General features: G+C 43.8%; 1 protein-coding gene across 4 annotated transcripts; it reads left to right on the top strand.

The window, feature by feature from the left end:
* Positions 1-14,736: 14,736 nt before the first annotated feature.
* On the top strand, positions 14,737-27,096 carry PYROXD1 (pyridine nucleotide-disulphide oxidoreductase domain 1). Of its 4 annotated transcripts, none has more exons than XM_035127598.3 (12): positions 14,737-14,914; positions 15,480-15,560; positions 16,327-16,446; positions 17,624-17,752; positions 18,472-18,545; positions 19,559-19,731; positions 20,264-20,364; positions 21,426-21,564; positions 22,286-22,398; positions 23,477-23,599; positions 24,589-24,726; positions 25,864-27,096. In XM_035127598.3, exons 1-12 carry the CDS (start codon positions 14,825-14,827, stop codon positions 26,110-26,112), a joined length of 1,530 nt encoding a protein of 509 aa, XP_034983489.2. In that variant the 5' UTR covers positions 14,737-14,824; the 3' UTR covers positions 26,113-27,096. The 4 variants fall into 4 exon arrangements, with proteins under 4 accessions (XP_034983489.2, XP_034983490.2, XP_060135150.1 ...); XM_035127599.3 differs by having other exon boundaries at positions 19,559-19,719; XM_060279167.2 differs by lacking the exon at positions 17,624-17,752.
* Positions 27,097-27,563: the final 467 nt, after the last annotated feature.

Raw genomic sequence — 27,563 nt, forward strand, 5'->3', positions numbered from 1 at the left:
GTGAGTGCTCTCATCTCATGCAGCCCTTGGATTTAATCTTCTGCCTCTGGCGTCATGGTTAGCAACTGTGCTGCACTGATGTGGAAATATAATGCTTAAAGGGAGAGTGGTTCTACCAATTACATCCCCCGTGAGGGAAAGCAATTCTTTCCTTTTTTTAAAAAAAATATTTATTCATTTTATTAGAACAACAACAAACAAATAACATTTCTAACAAACAATAAATGAACAAAATACAACAAACAAACTAATAAAAAATAAAACTAAAAAACAAAAATATATAAAAATATTTCTTATATAAACCTTACTTTCATTCACATCTTCAAATGACTTCCTTCATTCCCTTCTTTCTGAATTCCACTGTATTACATCTTTAGCAGTTTATTCTCCATCATCTAAAAACCAAATCTTAATTTAATTATTCCTTACTCTATTAACCAATCACTTAAATTCTACATTTGCTAACACTACTTCAAAACTTATTTTGACGCATATAGCCTATATAATCTTCACAAAGGAAATATTTTTCTAAATCTTGCAATATTTTTTCAAATATATTTAAAAATTTTCCCAATCTTCTTCCACCGTCTCTTCCTTTTGGTCACGTAGTCTCCCAGTCATTTTGCCGAGTTCCATAAAGTCCAACATCTTCTTTTGCTGGAAAGCAATTCTTTCCAATTCTTACCACAGGACCTTATTCTATTGCAGATATAGAGGCAGCAGCTATTTTTACCTGCAGAGCTCACCTAGGAGAACACCTCACCCCATATATGCCCACACAACCACATCAATCTGTGGAACTGACACTACTACAGGTGCCACAAAATACCCCATTATTATTTTTTGCACAGGAACACCACATGTGAGAAATGATACCCAACTCTCCACACCCCTTCCATCACAACGGGTTGTTACTACCTGGCTGGGAGTGTGTTTGGGAAGGTGTGGGTGGAGATTGTTGCTTTTCTGGGACCTCACCTTCTCCTTACCAACTGCTGACTAGCTGCCCAACTTCTCCTCTCAGGCACAAAAGGCTATGGCAGCCTAAAACAGTGCCTTGGTGCAAGCTTTGATGACACACACAGGCCGATGCCAAGTGTGCATCCGGCATCACATTTGGCATTGCATGGGAGACCATGGGAGCACACCATTCTGGTGGTCTTCAAGAAGACAGAACAATAAAAAGCTGGAGAAAGAGACAGCTCAACACAAAAGCACTTTAAGTTAGAATCCTGTTTGGCTGATGGCATATGTTCACTCATTTAATGCTAATGTCATTACCTGGAAAACTGCTAAGGGTCTGGTGTGAGGAGTCAGGTACCAGATGTGAATTAATTTAAAGCATCTCTCCTCTGTGTTGGATGATGCTGAGTGGAAGGGAATAAGATCACAGCTCCCTGACAAATGCTTCTCTAAGCAGCCAGGACGTTCCAGTTTAATAATAAAATTGGAGCCTCTCTTGAGAGATTGCGCCATTGCCAATATGCTCCTAGAGATGCAGACCTATCGTGGCAGGGTATGATGTACTTAAATATGGGTAAGAAGATTGCTGTCATAAATCACTACAAATTATGTCTGAATCAGAAATGAGCCTAAAGGTATTGGTCTCATTTTGTTTTATTCAATTAGTCATCATCGAAAACTGCATAGTTATTTACTTTGTAAAGCAAGAAACTTCAACATCGTGAATTAAACAATTTGGCTTGCTCATGGCTTATGCACCCACTCATTACATGATATATCCCATTACTCATTAATGAGATTTTCTCCTTCCCCTTAAGCCCCTTCATCCGGAAGGCTTAATGCAGCTCCCCATCTTTCAAATGAGCTGAACTTCACACATCCCTGGGAAGCACTGGGCTTGTACTCCATTTGCTAGAGGTGGCGATTTTTTAATGTACCAACTAAGTCATCAGTGATGGAAAAGAATAATGGGCTATGGTCACTGTGACCAATTATTTGAGGGGAAATTGCCATCGACAAACCTAATACGACATCAGGTTACTATGGTATTTCTTAAGGAAAGCGGGGGAGGGGAATGAAACAATGATCTTGGTACATGACCTTTGAACTTCAGTATTCATGGTATATTTGATCGGAGAACATACTGAGCCAGTAAAGTGAATGGACAAAAATTAATTGGCCTTGCATCTTTGCCAAAGGAAGGACAAACCAATCTAGAAGAGTTTGGAGGGTGCTAGAAGAATCAGATTTGATGGCATTAGTGGGTGGATGGTGGCCAGCTATGGGCATTGAATCAAGTTTCTCTGAGAAACAGTTAAAGGTAAAGGTAAAGGGGCCCCTGACCATCAGGTCCAGTCGTGTCCGACTCTGGGGTTGCGGCGCTCATCTCGCTCTATAGGCTGAGGGAGCCAGCGTTTGTCCGCAGACAGCTTCCGGATCATGTGGCCAGCATGACAAAGCCGCTTCTGGCGAACCATAGCAGCGCACGGAAATGCTGTTTACCTTCCCGCCGGAGCAGTCCCTATTTATCTACTTGCACTTTGATGTGCTTTCGAACTGTTAGGTGGGCAGGAGCTGGGACCGAGCAACAGGAGCTCACCCCATTGCAGGGATTCGAACCGCCAACCTTCTGATCAGCAAGCTCTAGACTCTGTGGTTTAACCCACAGCGCCACCTGGGTCCCTGAAAACCGGTTGGCAAAGTATATGACCAGTCTCTCAGTAGAGGTTATTTCCTATCAGCAAAGTGACCCAACCAAAGGGAGAATGCAGCTGTCACTGTAGTTTTCTTACCCAGGACTTTGATGGTTTGATATATAGAGAAAGATATATAGAGATATATAGAGAAAGATTAGACCCATTGAAATTAATGCATCTAAGTTTGCCATGTCCATTAATTTAATGGGTGTACTCCGAGTAGTACTAGCATTTGATACAACACACACACCCCTCTTCATGTGACTAAAATTTCTTAATTGGCAATTGAACACAGGTAGCCCCAACTGGATTCAATGTTAAATTCATTTAATTTCGTTGAGCGTAAAGGCCAGGTGGGTGAGTATCAGAGAAAAGACCTTATTGGTGGTAATTGTCATGAGTCCTGTGGCGATGTCATGGAGGGGATGGTTGGCTCCTCAAGATGGCGGGGAAGAGATTGGGGAGTTGAAGACTCAGGGGAGGGCATACCAGATACAGAGAATTACAAGTGGGGACTATGTCAGGAATGTACCTAGGGGGCTGGCCAGGCTGGCCCCCACCAAGGACCCAGGCAGCGGGGGTGGGGGGGGAGGCACAAAAATTATGTCTTTTCACTGTGGCTGAAAGTGGTTAGGAGACCACCTGCCCATTCATGTACTCCCTGGGCCATTCCTTTGCTGCTCCGGGGAGGTCAAGTGAGGCACACAGGCTCTTCTGGCAAGGGCTCAAGGGGCAGGTGGCAACAATACATCACCTTGCCAGGGGTACAAGGGATGGTTGGCACCAATACAGCTCCCTGCCAAGGCACAAGGGAGCCTAAGTCACCTCTGGATAACATTGTTGAATTCAGTTCTTGGTTGTAGGCTTCTGATGGGCAACTTGTTGGCCACGGGGAGAACAGGATGCTGGACAAGATGGGTTTTTGGTCTGATCCAGCACTCCCCTTCCTATGTTTTTAACTGTTGAACTCTTTCCAAAAGTGATGTGCCAATCACACACACACACCTCCCAGCCTGTTTTTAAGTAATTTTTATTTCACATTGTATTTTTTAAAACAAGAGTTAAAAAAATACCCCCCAAAATGTCCTGATGGCTCTTGTATATGTTGTTACGCTGCTGTGCTTTTTATATATTCTCCCTCTTTAGAATTATAATTTTTAAATGGTTTTATAGTTTTGTTATGTAAGCCATTTTGGCAAATTTTTAATTTGAAAGGGTTGGGCATAAATGGTGAGATAGCTAAAAAAAACAAAAAAACTTAATTCAAATATTTAAACTGAAATTGGTTGTGTGCTTTTTAAAAGATGTTGAAGGGCCCCATCGAGTTGAGAGAACAAATGTGGAATTTCTATAAGGGTATATTACAACAACAAAATGCAGAAGTATGGAAATGTTAAGCTTGCTGTCACATCCTGCCAAATGAAATCTCAATTTGAAATGCTGAGGACTTGTATGGGTTTATTTTTGCAAATTTCCCCACAAGGTTAACAGCAAGCTGACCTTTTCATGTAACGCAAGCAGCATGTCAGGAAACTGCTTCTGATAGTTCCACACTATTAAGCAGATGTTCACAAATGCCTCAGAAGCTTGGCACCATGTTGCAATTCTGCTGCCCTTGATGTCAGAGAGCAGTGGAGATTAGGCATGAGTGACTCAACCGGAGAGGCAAAGGGTATATCAGAATGTCCAAATTCATCATCTAGACCAGTGAACCAGTGGGTCTCCAAAGGTTATTGGACTCTAGCTCCCATCACCCCTGACCACTGAACCATACTGGCTGGGGACTGATAGGAGTTAGAGAGTCCAAGTTAGGTTCCCTAGCCCTAAACTAGAAGCATGATTAGATACCCAACCCAAGGCAGAAGTACTACACAGGTAGACAATTTGAGACGGATGGTAGCCAGTGGTGGATTTACAGGTACTGTATGTGAAGAAGTAGAGGCCTATGTGTGGTTGATGCTCCTCTGAGTTATTAGTATATATCGTCAACCGAGAAGATACCTTTGAAACATGATGATCATCTATTGCAACTGTTGAATTCTAGTATTTTAGCTTGCTGTATTGTTTACACACTTCATTTCTCCTACTCCTTGATGACATCTGTGACATCATATTGCAAGACAATGTGCTTTACAACACTGGTGTATTCTTTTCCCAAGCTTGCCAGAACTTGCTTGTGGTGTCTGGACAAGCAGAGAGAAATTACCAAGGATATTTCAGCAAGCATGAAATCAGACCAGGTTAAATAGGAAGATGAGAGTTGAGCCAGAACTGCAGTTGAATAGGCTTCCATCTAGTCATACTTATTTCTTTGTTTTGTGACGTAGAGTGCAGTTTATTTTGACTGTTATTTGTGCGTTGGTCCCAAAAGTGATTTCATGCATATCAGTACACATCATTATCATCAGGAAGTAGGAAGTGGAAAGTGGAAAAAGAGAGCAATACAAAAGCATGAAGAAAAACAGAAAGATAGCTTCTTTGTCTTTTAAAAAACCTATTCATTAGGTTTGTGAAGTGTCAGAGACACTGGAAGAAACAGATGCTGCAGAGGCTACAACTAGTGAAAGTCAAAGACGAAGGGAAAGACTGGACCCTCAACTTCATGCAAGTGATGTAACTCATTCAGTTAGTTTTAAGGGTAAAGGAGATGTAGAAAATACAACTAAGTCTGATGCAAAATATACCTCAGTCATAACTGAAAACAGCATAATTTTTAAAGAGGTTCCTTCCATCAATGATGTTGCTTTGTAGCCTAATTCTCCTTTATTATCAGTTTCCCACCACACCTTGCAAGCTAATTACTGGTGGTTTGGGGGTCACACTTCTAAACATAAAGACATTTTTTATCAAATGATTGCTCAACACCCTTAAGAATTCAAAATTACATACATTCTACTATTTCTCAAGCTCATTCAATGAGCTCAGCAGAGGACGAGATGGTTGGACAGTGTTCTCGAAGCTACAAACATGAGTCTGACCAAACTGCGGGAGGCAGTGGAAGACAGGAATGCCTGCCATGCTCTGGTCCATTGGGTCAATAAGAGTCGGACACGACTAAACGACTAAACAACAACAACAACAATAACAACAACAAAGCTTTGCCCCCCCCCAAATAAAAAGTTTAACTTTGCCCCCCCCCAGCTCAACTTTTGTGTCTGGATTTTCACTTTTTGTATGACAACCCAAATTTTCAGACATAGTGATTTCTTCAATAAACACACCATTGTGATGTTTGAGGTGGTTTTACCTAGTCAGAAAAGCAGCCACTGAGGAATTCACAAAAGTGGAGTCCACAGAACTTTAATTTAGGGTACGCAGGTGGATACAGAGGTATTCCCTTGGCTTAGCTTTACACACACATTGAAGTTAAGTCACATTCTCCAAGGAAAAGCATGCCTGCATTATCAGAGCTGGATGCCAGATTCAGCAAGAAAAACAGGGTGCCAACTTTCTATCAGGCTAGCTCAAGGCTGAGCTTTTCCAGCACAAATATTCTTGAAACATTCTTAATGCAGTCTGAGTAAACAGATTCTCCTAACGTGATCCTTAACACAGTGTGGGCAAGGGGAACCAGCAGATTCCCCTTGCATGTTTATTTAGGTGAATAGAATAGAATTCTGAAGGAAATCAGCCCTGAGTGCTCACTGGAAGGACAGATCCTGAAGCTGAGGCTCCAATACTTTGGCCACCTCATGAGAAGAGAAGACTCCCTGGAAAAGACCCTGATGTTGGGAAATATTGAGGGCACTAGGAGAAGGGGGCGACAGAGGACGAGATGGTTGGACAGTGTTCTTGAAGCTACAGACATGAGTTTGACCAAACTGCTGGAGGCAATGGAAGACAGGAGTGCCTGGCGTGCTCTGGTTCATGGGGTCACAAAGAGTCAGACACGACTAAACAACAACAACAACAACAAAGAATAGAATAGAATAGAATAGAATAGAATAGAATAGAATTATTTATTGGCCAAGTATCAACCACACTTGGAATTTTGCTTCGACTACATTGCAATGTAAAGAAAAAACGTACCTCATACAAACACTATTCCCCTCACAATACAACAGCACAGCGAAAAAACCCCACACCACCAACTGGCCTCCCTTCCACCCACAACTACAGATTCAACAATTTGATGGCTTGCCAAAATGACTGGGCACAGAACACAGTGGACCATAACTCCACCACAGATCGTAGTTCATTTGAGTTATTGACTCTGCTCCTTGTAGAGCCTTTTCCAAGTTGAACGATTAGTTACTTATTCACAACATACATTCCAACTTTCCAGCAAAGCACTAAAAGATGGTTTACATTTTAAAATAATGGCTCACGAGACCTGATGCAAAAGGGAGAAGGAAGAGAGAGGGCAAGGAGAGGTGGATTCGGACTCCTTTGCACTGTCCCATAACGGTTATAGTGACCAGTTGGAACGTTCACTGCATGAGACAGTTCTGGGAGGGGGAGAGTTGGTCCAGCCAAGCTAAGGATGTGGCCCCATCCCAGCTTTCTAACTTCCTGGGCTTCCTCTGATGCAACTGGGTTGAATGGCCATGACATGGACAGACAGTTCTGAGAGAAGCTATATGACAGTAGATAGCAGCTAAGCCAACAGGGTGGGTCATCGTCTCACCTTTCCCTTGGATGCAGCCAAATGGAATAGCTACTGATGGAAACAGTCAAGCCAGCTAGGCAGCTGCCTACGGCTCAGACCTTAGAGGGGCCCAGTGCTGACCTTTGAAGGACACAGATTTATACAGATTAGTTTTTGCTGTGCCGTAGAAATTGATGGTACTACTTCACTTTTATATTTTTCTACAAGACTTCTGCTTTAGAAAGTTGGAAGTCAGGGATTGGGGGGGGGGGGTGTTTGCGAGTGCAAATAGTTAACCTTGCCCCTTAAGGCACAAAGTAGCCTAAAACAGTGCTAGGAATGGAGAGGATAATTTGCAGGTGATGCCAATGAGTTTCCCAGCAAGGCTCTTTCTCTCTCTCTCTCCCCCCCCCCCCCGGTGTACCCAAATGGGATGGCCACTTACTTTCCTAGGAACCAAACTGCTGCCGAGTTAAAGGGAAGGGTCTTGTTGTCTTGAGGATGCATGTCAACTGGGTACGGTATGATTTATTTCTTTTTTTAAAAAAAAAATACTTATAAGCACAGCTTTATTTTTTAAAAAAGATCAAAGCAATTTACAAGTATATATATATACCATATATACACTAAAAAACACAACACCCCATAAAATTGGAAACCAGAAATCACCACCTAAGTTTTACAGAAGTTTTCTTTCTTAGGGTTGTATCTCGTGCTAGTCCTCAGCAGAGTAGACTATGACCAAAAGAGCAGGCCCCCCCCCCCACGAGGCAGGGTCAGGGCCGGATTTAGGTTTGATGAGGTCCTAAGCTACTGAAGGCAATGGGGCCCTTTATATGTCCAGCTGTCCTTTGTCAACAACAAATTGTCGCTGTTTTTTGTGTTGAATATATGCTATATGGTCATTTATGGATCTAATAGGTATCTAAAGCCATTTGCACATAACAAAATGTGTATTTTATTTGTTTTTTATCTTGTATTTTGGAAATGCACATCCAGGTTTTTTTCCTTTAATTTTTTGGGGGGCCCAAGAGAGTGGGGCCCTAAGCTATAGCTTGTTTAGCTTATACGTAAATATGCCACTGGGCAGGGTGAAGCAGCTTCCTCGGGCGGTGGAAACACAAGAGACAGTGCCCCATCACCCCCACTGTTTCCACCGTGGCTAGAACACCCCGCTCTCAGTGAGAGGAAGGTGTTGTGGCATGGTGTGTGGTGTTGCTGCTCATCTTCTCTGCCCCTGGGGTGAAGACGATCGCCAAGGCCTTGCAGATGCAGCCCCCCCTCACCGAGTTCAGCAAAAGAAAGGCATTCCAGTGCAATACATTGCTGCTTGTCTTCCCCACTCCTGGGGCAGAGAAGACAAGCACCAAGGCTATGAGGAACGCTCCCTCCATCACGGAGTTTGGTGTTTCCCCTCAGGTGGCAAAATGGGCTGCCCCTGACTACAGTGGTACTTCGGTTTACAAACACAATTGGTTTCGGAAGTCTGTACTTAACGTGAAGCGTACTTAACCTGAAGCGAACTTTCCCATTGAGAGTAATGGAAAGTGGATTATTCCGTTCCAGACGGTCCGTGGAGTACTTAAACTGAAGCGTACTTAACCTGAAGCGAACTTTCCCATTGAAAGTAATGGAAAGTGGATTAATCCATTCCAGACAGGTCCGCAGAGTACTTAAACTGAAAATACTCAAACTGAGGCATACCTAAACCGAGGTATGACTGTATTAACCTAGGTTTATTGATTTCAGTGGGCCTACTCTGAACGCAGGTGGCGCTGTGGGTTAAACCACAGAGCCTAGAGTTTGCTGATCAGAAGGTTGGTGGTTCGAATCCCTGCGATGGGGTGAGCTCCCATTGCTCGGTCCCAGCTCCTGCCAACCTATCAGTTCGAAAGCACGTCAAAACTGCAAGTAGATAAATAGGTACCGCTCCAAACGGGAAGGTAAATGGCGTTTCCATGCGCTGCTCTGGTTCGCCAGAAGCGGCTTTGTCATGCTGGCCACATGACCTGGAAGCTGCACGCCGGCTCCCTTGGCCAATAACGCGAGATGAGCGCCACAACCCGAGAGTCTGTCACGACTGGACCTAATGGTCAGGGGTCCCTTTACCTTTACCTTACTCTGAATTGGTCAGCACCAACACTTTGAATTGTGCCCAGAAACATACTGGGAGCCAATGTAGATCCTTTAGGACTGGTGTTTTATTGGTCCCGGTGGCTGCTCTCAGCCACCAGTCTAGCTGCTGCATTCTGGATTAGTTGTACTTTCCGAGTCATCTTCAAAGGTAGAACGCATTGCAGTAGTCCGAGCATATTGCAGTAGTCCGAACATATAAGGCAACTTTCTATGTTCCTATGACATTGTCTCCCAAATACAGTCATACCTCGGTTTAAGTACGCCTCGGTTTGCGTATTTTCAGTTTAAGTACTCTGCGGACCTGTCTGGAACGGATTAATCCACTTTCTATTACTTTCAATGGGAAAGTTCGCTTCAGGTTAAGTACAGACCTCCGGAACCAATTGTGTTTGTAAACCGAGGTACCACTGTATGTGTCCTTAGAATGGCAACCTTAGTTGAACTTACATTACACTGAAATCAGTGGGAGAAGTTAGTCATGATTTAATGCCCATTCACTTCTATGCAAAAATAAGTGGAAATAAGTCCAGATCCAATTTAATGGCTATCAACAATAGAATAAATAAAAGGGTTTTTCAACATGTAGTTTCTGCCTTGAAACATTTTTCAAGGCAGAAACTACAAGTTGGTGTATTTGTACCGCAGGTTCTTTACTTTTGATCTGTTGCAGCTTAGGCCACGATCCTAGACAGCAAGTCTGAATGAACTAGTGCTGCTTACTTCTGAGTAGGCATACCATAAGATAGCAGTGTTGGTCAACCTACAGCATCCACTTGGGAACTGGAGATGAGCACCCGGGGAAGAGCTATGTCCGAGTCCATGTATTGCAAAATTTTGCTGGCAGAATCAATTTGAGTTTCCCCAGACAAAAACAAGTAATGCCAAGTGACATTGGTGCAGTTTGATAACAAAGAGCAAAATAGAACTGTCAAGAGCCGCCTCCTCACAACATGATAGATGATGTCATCTCTGCTTCGGAATGTCTCCGATGAAAGGGCCGAGAATTGGTGGCAGTGACGGGGCAGATAAAAACAAAAAGGAAATTACAAACAAGAATGGCAAAGGCGCTCCAGGGTGCCAGGGATTTCGTGCTTAAAAATATCAGGGGGAGATTCCCTTTGAACACTGACAGTTTCAAGATTGCACAGAAGCAGGCAGGGAATTAATTAAGGAACTGGAGAGAAGACCGGCAGCCGCCACAACAACAAAAGCGCTACTTCTTCAGCGACAGGCAAGAAAGAAACAAAAAAAGAAACATACAGGTGGGCAATCCCTTTGGTAGTTGATGTGGAATACAACTCCCATCACACCTGATTATTGGCCATGCTGGCTGTGACTCATGGGCACTGGAGTCCAGCAACACCTGGAGGGAACAACATTCACTGCCCCGCTTTGTTTATTCATTTTGGGAATATGAATTGTATCCATCCTACAAACGCAAGACTGAATTGCATTTTCTTGCAGTGAGACACCTTTTAAATTTTGTACTACATGCATTCAAAAAGAAAGCGAGTTGGGTTTGCCCAAACTTGATAATACATACCTAAATTTATAACTGAAGGTTTATTCTTAGTTTGCGCCCAGTTCTCTAATCTGTTACAGTTATTTCGAAACCCAGTTCTGTGTTCTGCAACATTAGCTAACCCTCCCAGTTTGGTGTCATCTGCAAATTTGATGAACATCCCCTCAATTGCTTTGTCCAAGTCACATGATGAGGAACCATTATTGAGTACTAATGGTTCGGCCATTCAACCAGTTACAAATTCACCTAACAGTTACCTCGTTCAACCAACATTTTACCAGCTTCTCTACAAGAATATAATGGGGGACTTAGTCAAAAGCCTTACTGAAATCAAGATACACTATGTCCACAGCATCCCCCTGATCCACCAAGCTTGTAACTCTATCAAAAAGAAAGAAAGAAAGAAAGAAAGAAAGAAAGAAAGAAAGAAAGAAAGAAAGAAAGAAAGAAAGAAAGAAAATTTGTCTGGCATGACTTGTTTTTGAGAAACCCATGCTGGGTCTTAGTATTCACAGCATCCTTTTCTAAGTGCTCACAGACCGACCGATGAATAATCTGTTCTAGGACCTTTCCTGGTATTGATGTCAAGCTGACTAGTTGGTAGTTGCATGGGTCTTCTTCCTCCCCACCGGGGGGGGGGGGGGAGGGACAACAGTTGGTAGTCTCCAGTCTGCAGGGACCTCACCTGTTCTCCAACAATTCTCAAAGGTTATAGACAGAGGCTCTGAGATTACACCTGCAAGCTCAGATTAGTACCTTTGGATGCAGCTCTGAATTTATTTAAAGTAGCTAGGTGTTCCCATACCACCTCTTTTCCCATACTGGGCTGCAGTTCCCTCCCTCCCCCCCTCCCTCCCTCCCTCATTTATTCTGTTTTCACCTGGTTGGGCATTGCTTTCCTTCTGAGAAAAGAGGGCTATTTGTGAGCAAGCCCATTGTTGGTATCTGAATCAATGGGCGGGGGAGAGGAACTGCATTAGGAATACTTACATGGCCTGTCCTGAGAAGCCCAGAGCTGGAAGACTAATTAATAATAATAATATCCCGCCCTCTGACTGGGTTTCCCCAGTCGCTCTGGGAGGCTCCCAACAGAACATTAAAAACATGATAAAAGATCAAACATTAAAAAATCCCCTAAACAGGGCTGCTTTCAGATGTCTTTTAAAAGTCGGATAGTTGTTTATTTCTTTGACATCTGATGGGAGGGCATTTCACAGGGCAGGCGCCACTACCGAGAAGGCCCTCTGCTTGGTTCCCTGTAACCTCACTTCTCACAGTGAGGGAACTGCCAGAAGGTCCTCAGAGCTGGACCTCAGTGTCTGGGCTGAACGATGGGGGTGGAGATGCTCCTTCAGGTATGATGGCTATGGGCCATTATCAATACTGCTGTTCCATTGGCACAGCAAACCTCCCCTATGCAGCAGTTTTCATGCGGTGTGGGGAGAGGTGAGGCAAAGAAGACCCCCTGTGGATCTGGAACTTGTGTGTTTGCTATGGAAGAGAGCTACTGTTGAAACATGGTGAAACAGAAAAATACAAGAGAGGAAAAACTTGGCCGATTGCTGCTGTCTTTTGTCTGCCTGTCTATGCACAAAGGTGCATTTGGCTTTCATATTTGCAGACCAGATTCAGCCCTTGCAAAAGTCTGAAGGGTCCCTTTTCAGTGAAGCCCACCTTGTACAGCTTTCTCCAAGTAGGTCTGACTCTATTTGCCCAAACTTGATAGAACCGCAAACAACTCACTATGATAGAGGTTACTATGCAGGACCGAAATGCATCAATTTGCCCTTGAATGAAATTTCTTTTAACTGTCCTATGTTGATGAGAAAAACTTCAGAGATATATTTCATCTCTTACAATGCATGCCTGTCCAATGTCTTGTATTATTCAGGTCAGGTCGTTTGTGTTGGCAGCAAGGGCTGCAGGTGTAGAAGAGTAATGTTTAGTTTATGGCTGAACTGTCTAGCAATTTCTTGGACTGGGAAATTACATTCAGCCCTGGAAAGCAAACCTGCTCTTTAAATAATAGAAAACAAAAGAAAAGCCATTTATGACTAACAGCTGTCGCTTCCCGGGCCATAATTCATTTCCTGATATTGTTTTCCACTCGCCCACCTCTGAAAAGTAAAAACTTCTGCCTCTACTGGGGCAAGTTTTCTTTGGAGAAAAAAGAACACTGGAGACTTGTGGTCGGTTTGCAATAATGCATGTTTTGTTGTTTTAAATCTTTATGGGGGTTCTCTCACCAAGCAGTATTTGTGCCAATCCTGGATCTTGGTATCCAGGGAATTATCTTTTTTACTTACCTATTTTTCTTTCCCAACCAACAATAAACGCCATTGTACATATCTAAATATTTTACTCAGAGGCACTGAAGGAGGAACGGGAGAGCAGAGGGAGCAGACCACCAATGGCACCACTATTCCGGTAGGGTGCCATCGCAGTGCCCCCCACAGAACGCGCGCCATGCCCCTGCGGGTAGCGCGCCACGCCCCGGGACGTGTGCCAGGCCCCCAGGGGTGGCGTGCCAGGTCCCCAGGGGCGCCAGCCATGCCCCCTTCTGCTCTCCACCCCCAGTAGTGGAGCATGCAGCTTTGCCACTGCTCAGAGGCGTCTTCTTGCCAAAAGATACGTGAATGGGACTGTTCATCAAAGTGCAGCTTCTCCTGTCAACTGAAATGGAGAGACGCTGTCCCTGACAAACTTCTGCCTTCCATGCAGCTTTTGGCCCAATTGCATAATGGTTAGAGCAGGCATCCCCAAACTGCGGCCCTCCAGATGTTTTGGCCTACAACTCCCATGATTCCTAGCTAACAGGACCAGTGGTTGGGGAAGATGGGAATTGTAGTCCAAAACATCTGGAGGGCCGAAGTTTGGGGATGCCTGGGTTAGAGTGTCAGGTTAGCAGTATCTGATTTAGGAAGAGTCACCTTTGAATCCTGATAATTTGTACTGCTTTCCCACTTGCGAGAGAATGCAAGGCAAGCAGTGCTGTCCATCTCAACCTGCCTCTTGATATGTGGAAATCATGAATACAGTATAGGATGTGACCATCTACCCCCTGAAACTGCAACGAGAAGATAAAAAACAAACTGATATACTGTACAATGCAGGGTTGGAGTAAGCCACTGCCTTTCCAACATCCATTTCTCTGCAATGTGGGGGTAGGAACTCTGGGCTGCATTTGCTAAGGTTTATCTAATCAGATGCCTGATCAGCAGAAGGGAATGCAAACACATCCCGCACTTTAGGATTCTAGCACATTTTGCCATCATGCAACTGACGACCCCTGAATTCATCTGACACCCCTTCAAAGCCATCTATGCCAGCGTAGCGTAGTGGTTAAAAGTGCCGGACTAGGACCTTGGGAGACCAGGGTTCCCATCCCCATTCAGCCATGAAACTCATTGAGTGACATTGGGACAATCACTGCCTCTCAGCCTAACCCAGGGGTTGGGGGGGGGTTAAATGAGAACCACCAGCACCACTTTGAGCTCCTTGGAAGGAAAAAAGGTGAGAAATACTGTATATTGCAAAATAAAAATAAAATCTGCAGCACTCAGCCTATGCTCAGAATCACCCTTCCCCTTGGCGACAATTTTCGTATCATCTATCCAATGCAAAGCTCGGCTTCCAAAGTCAATGAATATAAATCCAGTGCTTTAATCTCCCTTTGCTTTAAAGCCATAAATCTTCTGCGCTCTTTTAGTTGTAATATAAACGCATGACCATTGGGGGCAGCAGAGACTCGTATCTGTTCTTCGCGTCACGCCTCCTCAAGTGGGAAACGCCAAACGGAAGTTTTAAGAGCCTCGCGGCGACTCGTAGCCAGGCTGATTCCCAGCAACACCAAAGCAGCGGGTGAAGACCTGCCCAGACAAGGAGGAGGCCGGAGCCTCGCAGGCCCGAGACGCGGCTATGGCAGCTCAGTCGCCCCAGCTCGCTGCCCCGCGGAGCCGCTTCGTTGTGGTGGGAGGTGGGATCGCCGGAGTGACGTGCGCCGAGCGGGTAAAGTACTCTCCCTGCGCCTCAGAAATCACATACGCGGTCTCTGCGCATGCGGCCTCTGGCGTGACGTTTGCTGAGCGGCTGAAGTACCGTCCTTGCGTCTTTGCGCATGCGCCCTCTGGCCGTTTCCCTTCAACGCCCTTTTCCTACGGACACTTCCTGCTTGTTTCATAGATGTATAATGAGAAGAGGGAACAAAATAAAAAAAATTCCTTCTTCAGATAATGAGAAGGTGCTTTCCACGGCATGTTTCGGGTTCCCCATTAAAAGCAACAACGCAGAAATCAAGCATTTTAGTGTAACTTTGATTAAGCAGCAGTCTACCCATTCCTCGTCCCTCGGACAAGATCTGTCATGTTCCAGTTAATGACACAGCATGATTTAACATAGGCTTTTTCCTAGAACAGTAAGAAAGCTAAAAACTTTCCACTGTGTCTAAATAGGATCACTTGTTTCAGAGGTAGGAAGGGGTAGATTAATTTAAATAATTGTCTGTTTGGAAAAATGTAGGTGTGAGTTGCTCGTTTTAAAAATAACTTCTAATATTTTCTACCCTTTTGAACAGCTGGCTACAGAGTTTCCTTCTGATGATATTTTATTAGTCACATCATCTCCTCTTATAAAAGCAGTAACGAACTTCAAGCAGGTGAGAACAGAACTAATAACTGCTTCTTGGGGATTTGGGGATCAGGTGAAGTAATCTGTTGTAACCCTGTTTCAAGGGCCACTGCAGGCCCAGTTTTCCTGTAGTAGTGCCCACTTTTAATACTAGAACTTAGGGCCATTCAAAGAAAGTACTTCTTTGCATGGCACATAGATGAGCTGTAGGAAATTTGCTCCCATTGGATGTTCCAGTGGCCACCAACTTGGGCAACTTTCAAAGGCAAATCCACAGAGAACATTGACCACTAGCCATGATGGCAATGTTCTCTTTCCATTGTTGGAGGCAATATGCTTCTGAATAACGGTTGTTGGGAACAACACGTGAGGAGAGCATTGTTGCACTTTGTCCTGCTTGCATACTTCCAATTTAGAGCTAGTTTGTCCCTGGGATAACAGGGTGCTGGATGAAATTGGCCTTAAGGATGGGGTTTTTTTGTGTGTGTTCTCCATTGCAGCCATTGTTGCTGTTTGCAGGTCCCTGCAAATATCTAGGACTGGGAAAGCCTGAATTTCACCAGTTAACATGTAATCAGTAGCAGCATCCCACTGCAGTTGCAGCTGTCGGTCCAGCTATTGGGTAGGGGTGTGTGTTTTCGAACCAGACCTAAGGGAGTGGCATCTATGAAGGTTGCCTTCAGGGTTGACAAGAACCCGAGAGGTTCTTTGGTGCATTTGTGCATCAGTATATTTTGGTTAGGAGGTTGACTTGCAGCTGACAAATTGTTTTGTTTTGTTTTTGTATTTGACAGGTTTCCAGGACTTTAGAAGAATTTGACGTTGAAGAACAAGCAAGCAACATCTTAGAAAAACGCTACCCTAACATTAAGGTTATTCAGTCTGGAGTAAAACAGCTGAAGAGTGAAGAACATGTAAGAGGACCCTTCATCCTTTTGTCTTTTTTATCTGGAATGAGAAATGGCTTTCCCTTTCCAGGATGAGAGCGGAGATGTCTTGATATGACAAATCAAGTCTCATGTTGTAGACTCTGTCACCTCCAGATATTCCTGCACCAGTGGAGTCAGATCTATTAGGATATAGCCCTGTCAGTGGGACTTACACATGTGAACTGGTTTACAGTGGATAAAGATGAGACGGGAGCTGACTTTCATGCAGACATTAAGCAGGTTGTGGCAGAAACTGATACATGCACACAGGGGCACCCCCCCCCCGGCTAGACCAGGAAGTTGAGGTTGGGGTTTCCAGAGTAGGTCTTTGATGCGGTGTGAGAAGCTGCTGTCGTTGGGAGCAGATATTGGCGAAGCAGTTGATACGCCAGACAGCGGTTGTTGAATTTCAATACCCAAGGAGATCCATTTTATTGCATCAAACCAGCTCTTACGAGCCAGGAGCATAGTCGAGTGCTTTGGAGAACATTTGCAGAACGTCCCACACTGCCACCCAGAGGAAAGGTTTTCCTATTTGTGTTCCTCTGTGATGAATTGACAGCCTGGATCTTAAGTGTTTGCTCATCCAGCTGCATTGGAAGCTGGCTAGCTTGCAGACTTGCTACTGAAGAAGTAGCTTTGGAGGGATTGTTGGTGAACTTCAAGAGGGGGAATGGTGCAAGGTATCGCAGGCAGGAAGTTCTTGCTGTTCTTTCTGGAGCTCTTTGGAGAACATGTGGAAAATTTGCTTCGGGTTCTTTTTTCCTAGCTTCTCTCGTTCCATTCTCCTGTGCACAAATGCTTCTGTTGCTTAAGCTCAAAAAGCATTGAAGCCGATCTGCACAGGACAATGGCAATTCTTCCTTGTTTCAATGTGAAACCACCCCATCATAGAACTGTAGAGTTGGAAGGGAGCACAAGGGTCCTCTATTCCAACCTCCTGCAATGTGGGAATCTTTTGCTCAACGTGGGGCTTGAACCCATGACTCTGAGATTAATGTAGAGTGAGGATGGGGAAACTTGGGTCCTTCCAACTGTACAATTCTATGAGTCTATGGTTTTTTTTAAAAAAGGATTTCTAGCCATATCAGTGATGTGCTGTTCTGGACCCTTCAAAGATATCCTTCTCTTCTTTCTTTTCCATTTTATAATGTGGTTGCAGAAAATAATCACAGAAGCCGGTCAGGAGTACATCTACGAAAAACTTTGTCTGTGTGCTGGAGCAAGGCCAAAGCTGATTACTGAAGGAAACCCCTTCGTGTTGGGAATCCGCGATACAGACAGCGCAGCGGTAATGCTGTTTGTGTGTTTTCAGCAGTCTCTGACACAGACATAGATGTATAAATTTGGTGAGGTCTAAGCCAGAAATAACCATGCAACACAAAGAGTGTGCCATGGTCATTCTCCCAGAACACAGAAAAAGAGAGAGGGTTTTTACTAGCTTAAAGTCAAAAGGGAGTGTTTCTAAGCAGGAGAGTTCTGCAGCATGGCTTAATGGAACAGAAATATTGGAAAGAAATGTAAAATGTGGAAAGAAAGACAACCACAAGAGAGAGAAAAGAGGATTTTGCACATACTTGTAGCCCAGATAGATAGCACTGCTTTTATTCAGCTATATAGTCTTGCACGGGAGCGGAAGGGAGCTCAGGCTTTAACAGCAGAGAGTTTTATTGCCCCCAAATAGGGAGCCGAGTAGTCCCCCTCCCTCTTTGTTTTAGCTGGTGATTAAATTTGGTTTGTTTGGGGGTCAAATGGGGTCAGCTCTGTTGCGATAACAGAGGAAGGGCCGCAGTTCAATGGTAGAGCATCTACTTTGTACATAGTATGTCCTGGGTTCAAATCCTGGCGACTCCAGTGGGACCGGGAGAGACTGTTGTTCATAACCCTGGAGAGTCACTGCCAGTCAAGGCTGATGATCCTAAGCTTGACGGGCCTATTGCATCACTCATTAGAAGACAGCTTCTTAGGTTTCTATAATGATCTATCTGTCTGTCTCTGTGTCAAGTGCAGGAATTTCAGAAACATCTGGCAAGAGCGAAAAGAATAACCATTGTGGGAAATGGCGGCATTGCCCTGGAATTAGTGTATGTAAATCTTCCTTCTTTTGAAAAATAAGTGAAGCTAAGAGCTTTACAGTGGTACCTCTACTTACGAATAACTCTACTTACGAATGTTTCTACTTACGAATGGAGCTCCGTCCGCCATCTTGGATGCAGTTTAGATAGGATTTTTTCTACTTACGAATTTTTTCTCTCAATGCATTCCTATGGGATTCGACTTACAATTTTTTTCGACTTACGAATGTGCGTTCGGAACGCATTAAATTTGTAAGTAGAGGTACCACTGTATTATTATTATTATTATTATTATTATTATTATTATTATTATTATTATTATTCTGGGAGCCACCCAGAGTGGCTGGGGAAACAGAGCCAGATGGGCAGGGTATAAATAATAGATGATGATGATGATTCCTATTACTACTATTACTGCTACTATCTCAGCTATAGATCTAATTTGTGCTGCTATTGTACATCCGTGCCTTTTTGGAACACTGAATGCAGTGTGAGAACTTAACAATTTTTTTAAAAAAATTTGCCAGGTTTGCACGTCACATGAAACTGTAGTTAAAATGAACTATGATTTAATGTGAAGTAGCCGTGCTGAAATCATGGCCACTTTGCTCCATCCCTGTTCCTGCAAGGAAACAAACCATGGTCTTTGGGGTGGTTTTTTAAATTGTCCAAACACAGGCTTCATAGCTTGTCCCTCTCCAAAACAAACCACGAGTGGAAGCCAGGGTTTCTAACTTGGCTTAGAATTTTATAGTTTGTTTGGAGAGAAACAAACTTGGAGGCCAGCTTTGAATGACACACCAAGTCAGGCCATGATTCCCAGCAGTGGAGGAGGAGCAAAGTACCTTGTGATTTCAGAAGCAAGCACTAGCCACTGCTTGCTCATGTTAAAAATAGTGACGTGTAAACCTGGTTGTTTTTTAATCTTTTTTCTTTTCTTAAAAAAAAACCCTCAAATGCCTTAATTACAGTAACACATCAGAAACAAAATAGCTTAAAAATAATAACAAAACTCTTTTCAGGTACGAAATCGAAGGTTGCGAAGTCATCTGGGCCATCAAAGACAAAGCGATTGGGAATACCTTCTTTGATGCAGGAGCAGCTGAATTCCTAATCCCAAAGCTGAGTGCCGTGAAACCGGAGCCTCGGATCGCTTGTAAAAGAACAAAATATACGGCGGCAGGTGGAGTACCCGGTACTGTAGAGCATCTTGGGCATTATAAAGTCGATCTTGCATGTATATTGGCTTATATTGTATGAAAGCCGTTGCACACTTCAAATATTTGCAAACTGTAAGAGATGAGGTAGCGTTGTGGCTGAGTTTGTGGAGTGGGAATAGCTGCTACAAGACCCAGGGTGGGAAGTTGGGTTGCACTCGTAATAAGTGAAGGTAAAGGACCCCTGGACGGTTAAGTCCAGTCAGAGGCAACTATGGGGTTGCAGCACTCATCTCGCTTTCAGGCCAAGGGAGCCGGGTTTGTCCACAGACAGCTTTCCGGATCATGTGGCCAGCATGACTAAATAAGAAGTACAGAAGGACCTTGTAAAGACCTCATCAGGGGCAACCCAGGCAGATGGGTGGCATATACATAAAATTATCATCATCATCATCATCAACCCTGCCCGGCTGAAGAGAGCCTGTATTGTCTTTGAACCCAGAAAATATATAGGCTGCCCGTACTTGCTCTATAGCATATGTTCTTATCTCTCTCCTCCTTGTCCCCCAGGAAGTAAGATAGAACAAAGTGCTGCAGCAAACCCAGGGGAAATCGGCAGCGCCTTAGGCCCTGACTGGCACGAAGGCTTATGTTTTAAGGGAGCAAAAGAGGTATGGCTGCTTATCCTAAACCCTTTGGGTGTTCCCCTGTGCCCCATTAACAATCAGGAGCTTTATATAAAGCCCTTCTGGCAGAGGGTGTTTACAGAAATAAGCTACATTACAAGTCAACATGCAGAATGTACCCCAAGTATGGGCTTCTTAACCGTTTTTAAAGAAGGGCAATCTGACCTTTGTTATAAAGACGAAATAAAATACTTTACTGATAACTCTGAAGAATGACAACTACCGAAATCACAGATTGGACTTTGGCAAGCTTAACGAGATTTTGTTTTTGTATTTTCTCTCTCTCTCTTTTTTGTAATTGTTATATATTGGAAATTAATAAAACTATATTTTTTTAAAAAAACAATCGTGACTGGGGGGTAGTGAGACCCTGGCCCTACCACTGCATCCCTGCTGCCTTTCTATACCTTTCTATACCTTGGGCAATACTGTCTGAAGAGGGGAGTCTGCTCTACATCCCTAGGCTCCCTCCTTGATTTAGAACAGGCACCCCCAAACTTGGCCCTCCAGATGTTTTGGGACTACAGCTCCCATCATCCCTGACCACTGGACCTGTTAGCTAGGGATGATGGGAGTTGTAGTCCCAAAACATCTGGAGGGCTGAGTTTGAGGGTGCCAGATTTAGAGGCATGATCAGCCATGACTCAATGGAGATACATTTTTGGACAGGAGCCGCAGAGTTTATCTAGACCTTACTTATTTAGTACTTACTTAGGGATTTTCAGAGTTACTTTTAGGGCATAGCCCTCATGAGGCAGTTTTCCTACATAGTGGTTAATAACCAACATTAAGAATACAACTTTTAAATCCAATATGCCAAGAAAGTTTTCAGAATAGCAGCATGTAGCTAATACCGTACCAGATCACACCATAAAAAATCAATTGAAATTGACTGGAAAGCACAGCTAAATTGACCGGAAAGCACAGCATCAGGAACGTTAATAAAATTTGGCACGAAACAAATGAGTTTAAGGCTCACACTGTAGGGGTTGCACATAACTAAGTAGGAAAGGCGTTATCAAATGCAATTATTTGTTATCTTTCAGCTGTCCCACAAAGTTCACATTGAAAGCCTGTGCGAGGTGAAGAAGATCTATCTCCAGGAAGAGTTCCAGCAGTCAGAGAAGGTGTCTCTGGCTTTCCCCAGAGTTCAGCTGGACGAGAGGAATGCAGAAATGGATGAAGGTAAAGTCTGTCAAGAAGAGTGCAGGGCACCTCAGGGTCTTATTTGCAGATAAAAGCATGGCTTACAAACTCCTCTCCCATTTGTGCCTGACCCCACCTGGCAGGTGGGCCCCAGAAGGTTGCACAGAATAGAGTGTTGCCCTCAGGGTGAAAGAGGTTCCTCATCCCTGGTGTCCATCTGTTGCTCTCCCATGTGTATTAACTTTGAAGGGTTTTTTTTTTTAAAAAAAAAAAAAGGCAAAAGACCCCTGGGCTGTTAAGTCCAGTCAGAGGCGACTATGGGGTTGCAGCGCTCATCTTGCTTTTAGGCCAAGGGAGCTGGCCTTTGTCCACAGACAGCTTTCTAGGTCGTGTGGCCAACATGACTAAACCACTTCTGGCGCAATGGAACACCGCGACAGAAACCAGAGCGCACGGAAACGCCGTTTACCTTCCTACCTGTTTATCTACTTGCACTGCTGTGCTTTTGAACTGCCAGGTTGGCAGGAGGTGGGACAGAGCAACAAGAGCTCACCCCGTTGCGGGGATTTGAACCGCCGACCTTCTGATCCGCAAGTCCAAGAGACTGAGTGGTTTAGGCTCCCCCCCCCCCCCCCGGTACTCCAGGGCAATCCTAGTGGAGGAGCAAATGAGTCTTAACACCTGGAAACTTCTGATTCTGTGCCTAATCCACATAACCTGGAAACTGAGTATTCACATGCCTGAACTTTCATTCTTCCAGAGAGGTGGCCGGTGTATGTTGAGTTGACCAGTGGGAAGATATATGGCTGCGACTTCATTGTCAGTGCAACCGGAGTCATTCCAAATGTCCAGCCATTCCTTGACGGTAATAATGTAAGGATTAACATTGAGAATATGAATTGGCTAGCTTTTTAAAGTACTACTAATATGAAATTTGGGGTGCGTAAGTCCCTTGAGGGATTGAGCTGTGCAGTATGCCGTTTATGGGTACCTTAATTTGAACCGAATGAACAAAATGTTATGCAACATAAGAGGGTCCCCATATCTTGTATTATTTGACTTGCTGTCTGTTCATTTTTGCTCCATCAATAGCACCCATTTCCTAGTACATAACATCAGTGTAACAGAGGGGGGGAAACTTTCCATACTCAAGGGCCACATTCCCTTCTGGACAGTCATTCGAGGGCCACATGCCAGAAGTAGGTTGAGCAACAGATATAACTTTTTACCTCTGTATCATAGGTTAGATTCTCTACACACTTGCACCACCCCCCCATTTGTAGGCTCCATTCTGGTAAGCTAGAGGCATTATCAGAGTTGAAGAACACATTCCAGCCAGGCCAGAACACTCAAGAAGTGTTCTTAAGAAATAAGGATGGTGAGGGCTCTAGCTTGAGTAGAGTCCCATGGGATCATAGACTTGTAGAGTTGGAAGGGACCAATGGTCATCTTGTCCAACCCCCTGCAATGCAGGACTCTTTTGCCTAATGTAGACCTTGAAGCCACAACCCTGAGATTAAGAGTCTCATGAGACCCAGAGGGCAGCATGTGGAACTTAACAAACCCCCTCATTCTGGGAGTCTGCATTTGGGAAATCTTTGCTCGTAGCACCACCTGTAGACTCGATGTTCTGTGTCCTTCCTGCAGTGTGGCCGCTAGTAAGCTCTGCCTCTTGTTTGTCAAACTGCGGTCTGAATATTTGGGGCAGTCAAGAGTCCTTGATGGGAGAGGATGTGTGGCCAGGGACTTGAGATCTTTCCAAGCGTGGCAGCTCTAAGGACTGGGATAGTGGTAGCTAAATTGGGATGGGCCAAAGGGGGTGGCTTCATCACAATACCCTTGAAAGACACATACAAGCCCCCGACCTCAGATCTTATTAAGACCAGCAAAGTTATGTCTTCCACCCACCCACCTTTTTGCAGAAATCTGCATTTACCTCTTAAATGTTTAGTTTGTTCTAGGTAAAGATGGGGGTCTGTCAGTGGACAAATACATGCACACTTCTCTACCAGATATCTATGCGGCAGGAGATATCTGCACTACGTCATGGGAGCCTAGTCCAGTTTGGCAGCAGGTAAGGCTCGGTGGTTTGAATCCCTGCGACAGGGTGAGCTCGCGTTGCTCGGTCCCAGCTCCTGTCCACCTAGCAGTTCAAAAGCATGCTAAGTGCAAGTAGATAAATAGGTACCACTCTGGCGGGAAGGTAAATGCCATTTCCGTGTGCTGCTCTGGTTCGCCAGAAGCGGCTTAGTCATGCTGGCCATATGACCTGGAAGCTGTCTGCGGACAAACGGCGGCTCCCTCGCCCTATAGAGCGAGATGAGCGCCGCAACCCGAGTCGTCCGTGGCTGGACCTAACGGTCAGGGGTCCCTTTACCTTTAAGGAAAATGTAGATGGTGATCCCTGTGTGGGTTTAATGAGAATTCTTCGTGGTAATTTAATCCCATCAGTGGGATATAATTAGCCTGGGCTTTTTTCTTGTTCACGTTGTCCTAAACACATTGTACATGTGACAGTTCAGTTAACAGAACAGAAGGGAATGCACACCTGCCTTAAGTATCAAACTTGGGGGTGGAATTGTTGGCCAAATCCACAGCTGGCCAAAGGACTTTGCCCCAGTTTGCAGAGGGACCCTAAATAAAGTAGCCAGAAGTCTCCAGGTGACTGTAGCAGCGATTTGTTGAGGCGACTTCTACAGCCGCCTGCAGAAACTCCTATTCCAGCCGCCTGTTGTCTGCCAATCTACAAGCTTCATTCATCTTCCATGTATCCTTGGGGCTGGAAAATGAGAAGTGAAGAGGAATAGGATTTTTATTTATTTGAATATCCCGGGAAAGGCATGACGAACAGGATCACTTCAGCCAGTGATGTTTTTTTTGTGTGGATCCCACATATAAGGGTAACTATCAATGCTTCCCATATTTTTAGCAAGGGCCATACTTTTATAGTAGCTCTCTGATAAGCTGAGCACTTGAGATTGGGCTCTAGGAAAACATGCTGATTGTTCTAAAACACTTGCTTGCAATCTTGGTGCATTGATTCCCATATCCTTCTTTTTTCAGATGAGGCTTTGGACCCAGGCTAGGCAGATGGGGTGGTATGCTGCAAAATGTATGGCTGCTGATACTTTAGGGGAACCTACAGACATGGACTTTTGCTTTGAACTCTTTGCTCATGTGACAAAGTTTTTCAATTACAAGGTAATGAACTGTGTATAAACGACTGCAATGATTCACTCTTTTGGAATGGCTTGATTGCAAGGGATTCCGTTTTAATTCTGCAGAAAGCTACCACACCTAGCTTTCTCTCTGCACTGATGAGCAGCACACTAACTGGCTTCCATTTTTTCCTAGCATGTAGCACACACTGTTTCAGAGTAAAATACTGGACTGCAAGATGTCCAGAGACTGCTTTCTGTCAGTACAGTATATGGTCCTACAAAATGAGCAACTTAGCTCAAGGAAATCCATCCATAAGCAGCAGTGTCTGGTTAGCACTGAACTTGCCATGTTTAGGAATTCATAAATGCAGAGTACTCTCTACCAGTTATTACCCTTGAAGTGTCTTCATATAGCTTGCCTCAAAATGCTGTAATCCAGATTCTTCTATTTCCGAAATACAGGTGAAACTCGGAAAATTAGAATATCGTCGAAAAGTGCATTTATTTCAGTAATGCAACTTATTTTTTATTTTTATTTTTATTTTTACAAATGCTTTCTTTTGGAAATTCCACAGTATTAAAAGAAAGTTACAATAATACAAAAATAAACAAAAATAAACATCGCTATTACATTTCATTAATTACATTCCATTTATAATTGACCCACCTAATGACAAATAATTACAATTACAATAAATAAAGGCTTGATATATCTTGCTTTGCATGTCATCCATCTATCCCACATATTGGTTTCACCTTTTAAGTTGCGTTACTGAAATAAATGCACTTTTCGCCGATATTCTAATTTTCCAAGTTTCACCTGTAATTGCAATTAATTACTGCAGGTATGATTGTATATTGCCCTACTAATATTGCCTAATCTTCAATAGCAGTAGGTTTAGATTTCCATAGGTAGGCCATGATTTGTGAGTGCTATATCACTGTCTCACTTGGGAAATATGCACAGCTCAATTCCTCGCGATAGCAAATCTCGAGAGTACATTTATGCAGCTAAATCTAATTTCACCACACGGAGCTTCCTTTGTAAAAGATGCAGAGGCTATTCTTAAGGCAGACCCAAAGCAAATCAGTACTAGAGTAACTAGATTAAGACAGAGGGCTCTTTTCTGCACTACTTGCACTCTCAAGACTACACCTTATTTTCCCATTCCCCCAGGTGGTGTTGCTGGGAAAGTACAACGCGCAAGGGTTGGGCTCAGACCATGAACTGATGCTGAGGTGCACTAAAGGCCAGGAGTTCGTCAAAGTCGTGATGCAGAATGGGCGCATGCTGGGAGCAGTATTGATTGGAGAAACAGACCTAGAAGAAACCTTTGAAAACCTGATTCTCAACCAAATGGATCTGTCACGCTATGGGGAAGATCTTTTGGATCCAAGGATAGACATAGAGGATTACTTTGACTGAACATAAAAAAGTGTCTGTGACTACTTTTTTAAAAATAGAATAAGAGATAAGGTTCCCCTAGGCCAGGCATCCCCAAATTGCGGCCCTCCAGGTGTTTTGGCCTACAACTCCCATGATCCCTAGCTAACAGGACCAGTGGTCAGGGATGATGGGAATTGTAGTCCAAAACATCTGGAGGGCCAAAGTTTGGGGGTGCCTGCAGCCTAGGCCGACTACACACATAAGGATAGATGGTTGCAATTACCTAATAAACCATGGTTGTGGGTGCTGTCAGGCTCTGCTGCTAAACATGGTCTACCAACATTCAAGCACTGTAAAGCGCACTGAACTGTGGGGAAGTGTATTCTGGCATTATCTAGTACAGACTTAAGAGGAGGCACCGTAAAGTTCAACCTGATAAGGTTAAGCCACCTCTTGTGTAATATATAAGGTTCAGCGGGGCTTACATATTGAATAATTTGTATTTTTCTTGCATCATGCAAAGCAGCTTACATAAACAGATGTAAAATAAAAGATTCAATTATTTGCAGTTTAAAAATTATAGGCATAATTTAGCCAAAGTTTAAGCATTTTGAAATGCCTTTTTCTTTAACAGCTGTGCTCCCCCCCCCAAAAAAAAAGGTTTGGGAAGTGCTGAAACTCTGGATAGATTGTGACTATCTCCCAAACATGATTTTCTTAAAATTATTTTTCTAACTACGCTGGAGTTGATGCAGGCCACTTTCACTTACACACAGATGGGTTTTATCCCCACCCCCTGGGCAGGCATAAATACTGCAGCCAATGATACAGAACTAAACGTGGGTCTGTGGGGAGGGTTCCTCAGGGTCTGCTCAGTAGAGTCCCAGGACATGTAAATGGTAAGTGAGAGAACCTGTTGATTCGTCAGCTTTCAAAATAAAATTTCAGGACTTAGGTAATGCTGGATGACAATTTAAAATGTATTTTCATTTTGAAAAAATTAAAAACATCCCACAACTTGAATTGCGCTGTCTAGAGTTTAGTGTTCTGGGTTTATCAAGTAACTGCTTGGGAGAATAAGCTACTCAATGAAGGTCACTTTAAAAAGTAACTGTTCTACTTCATTGGAAGTAGTTAGGTTCCTACTATGCATTTTGCCTCTGTTACAGTATGTCACCAGGTTTTACAATATAGCTGCCTTTGGAAACAGCCCAAGGTCCATTCAGTTCACTGTGGCCGTAAACATAGCACTAGAATTGACAAACGGGGCAGGGCAGAGACATTTTATGCCCCTGCAGGTACCAGTACCCTGCTTTTGAATTACTATGTACTTCTATTTAACTATCATGCTCCAGCTGCTGATGGACTTGTTCACACTCTCTTCATTTTCCTTTCAGAAAAATTATATAAAAAAATATAATAAAATCACAACCATACTTTAAAACATACAAAAGTTAAAATACTAAGACAATTCTAATTACCTCAGTTTT

This window comes from Zootoca vivipara, chromosome 9 (assembly GCF_965207765.1).
Source record: "Zootoca vivipara chromosome 9, rZooViv2.hap1.1, whole genome shotgun sequence".
Taxonomy (NCBI): domain Eukaryota; kingdom Metazoa; phylum Chordata; class Lepidosauria; order Squamata; family Lacertidae; genus Zootoca; species Zootoca vivipara.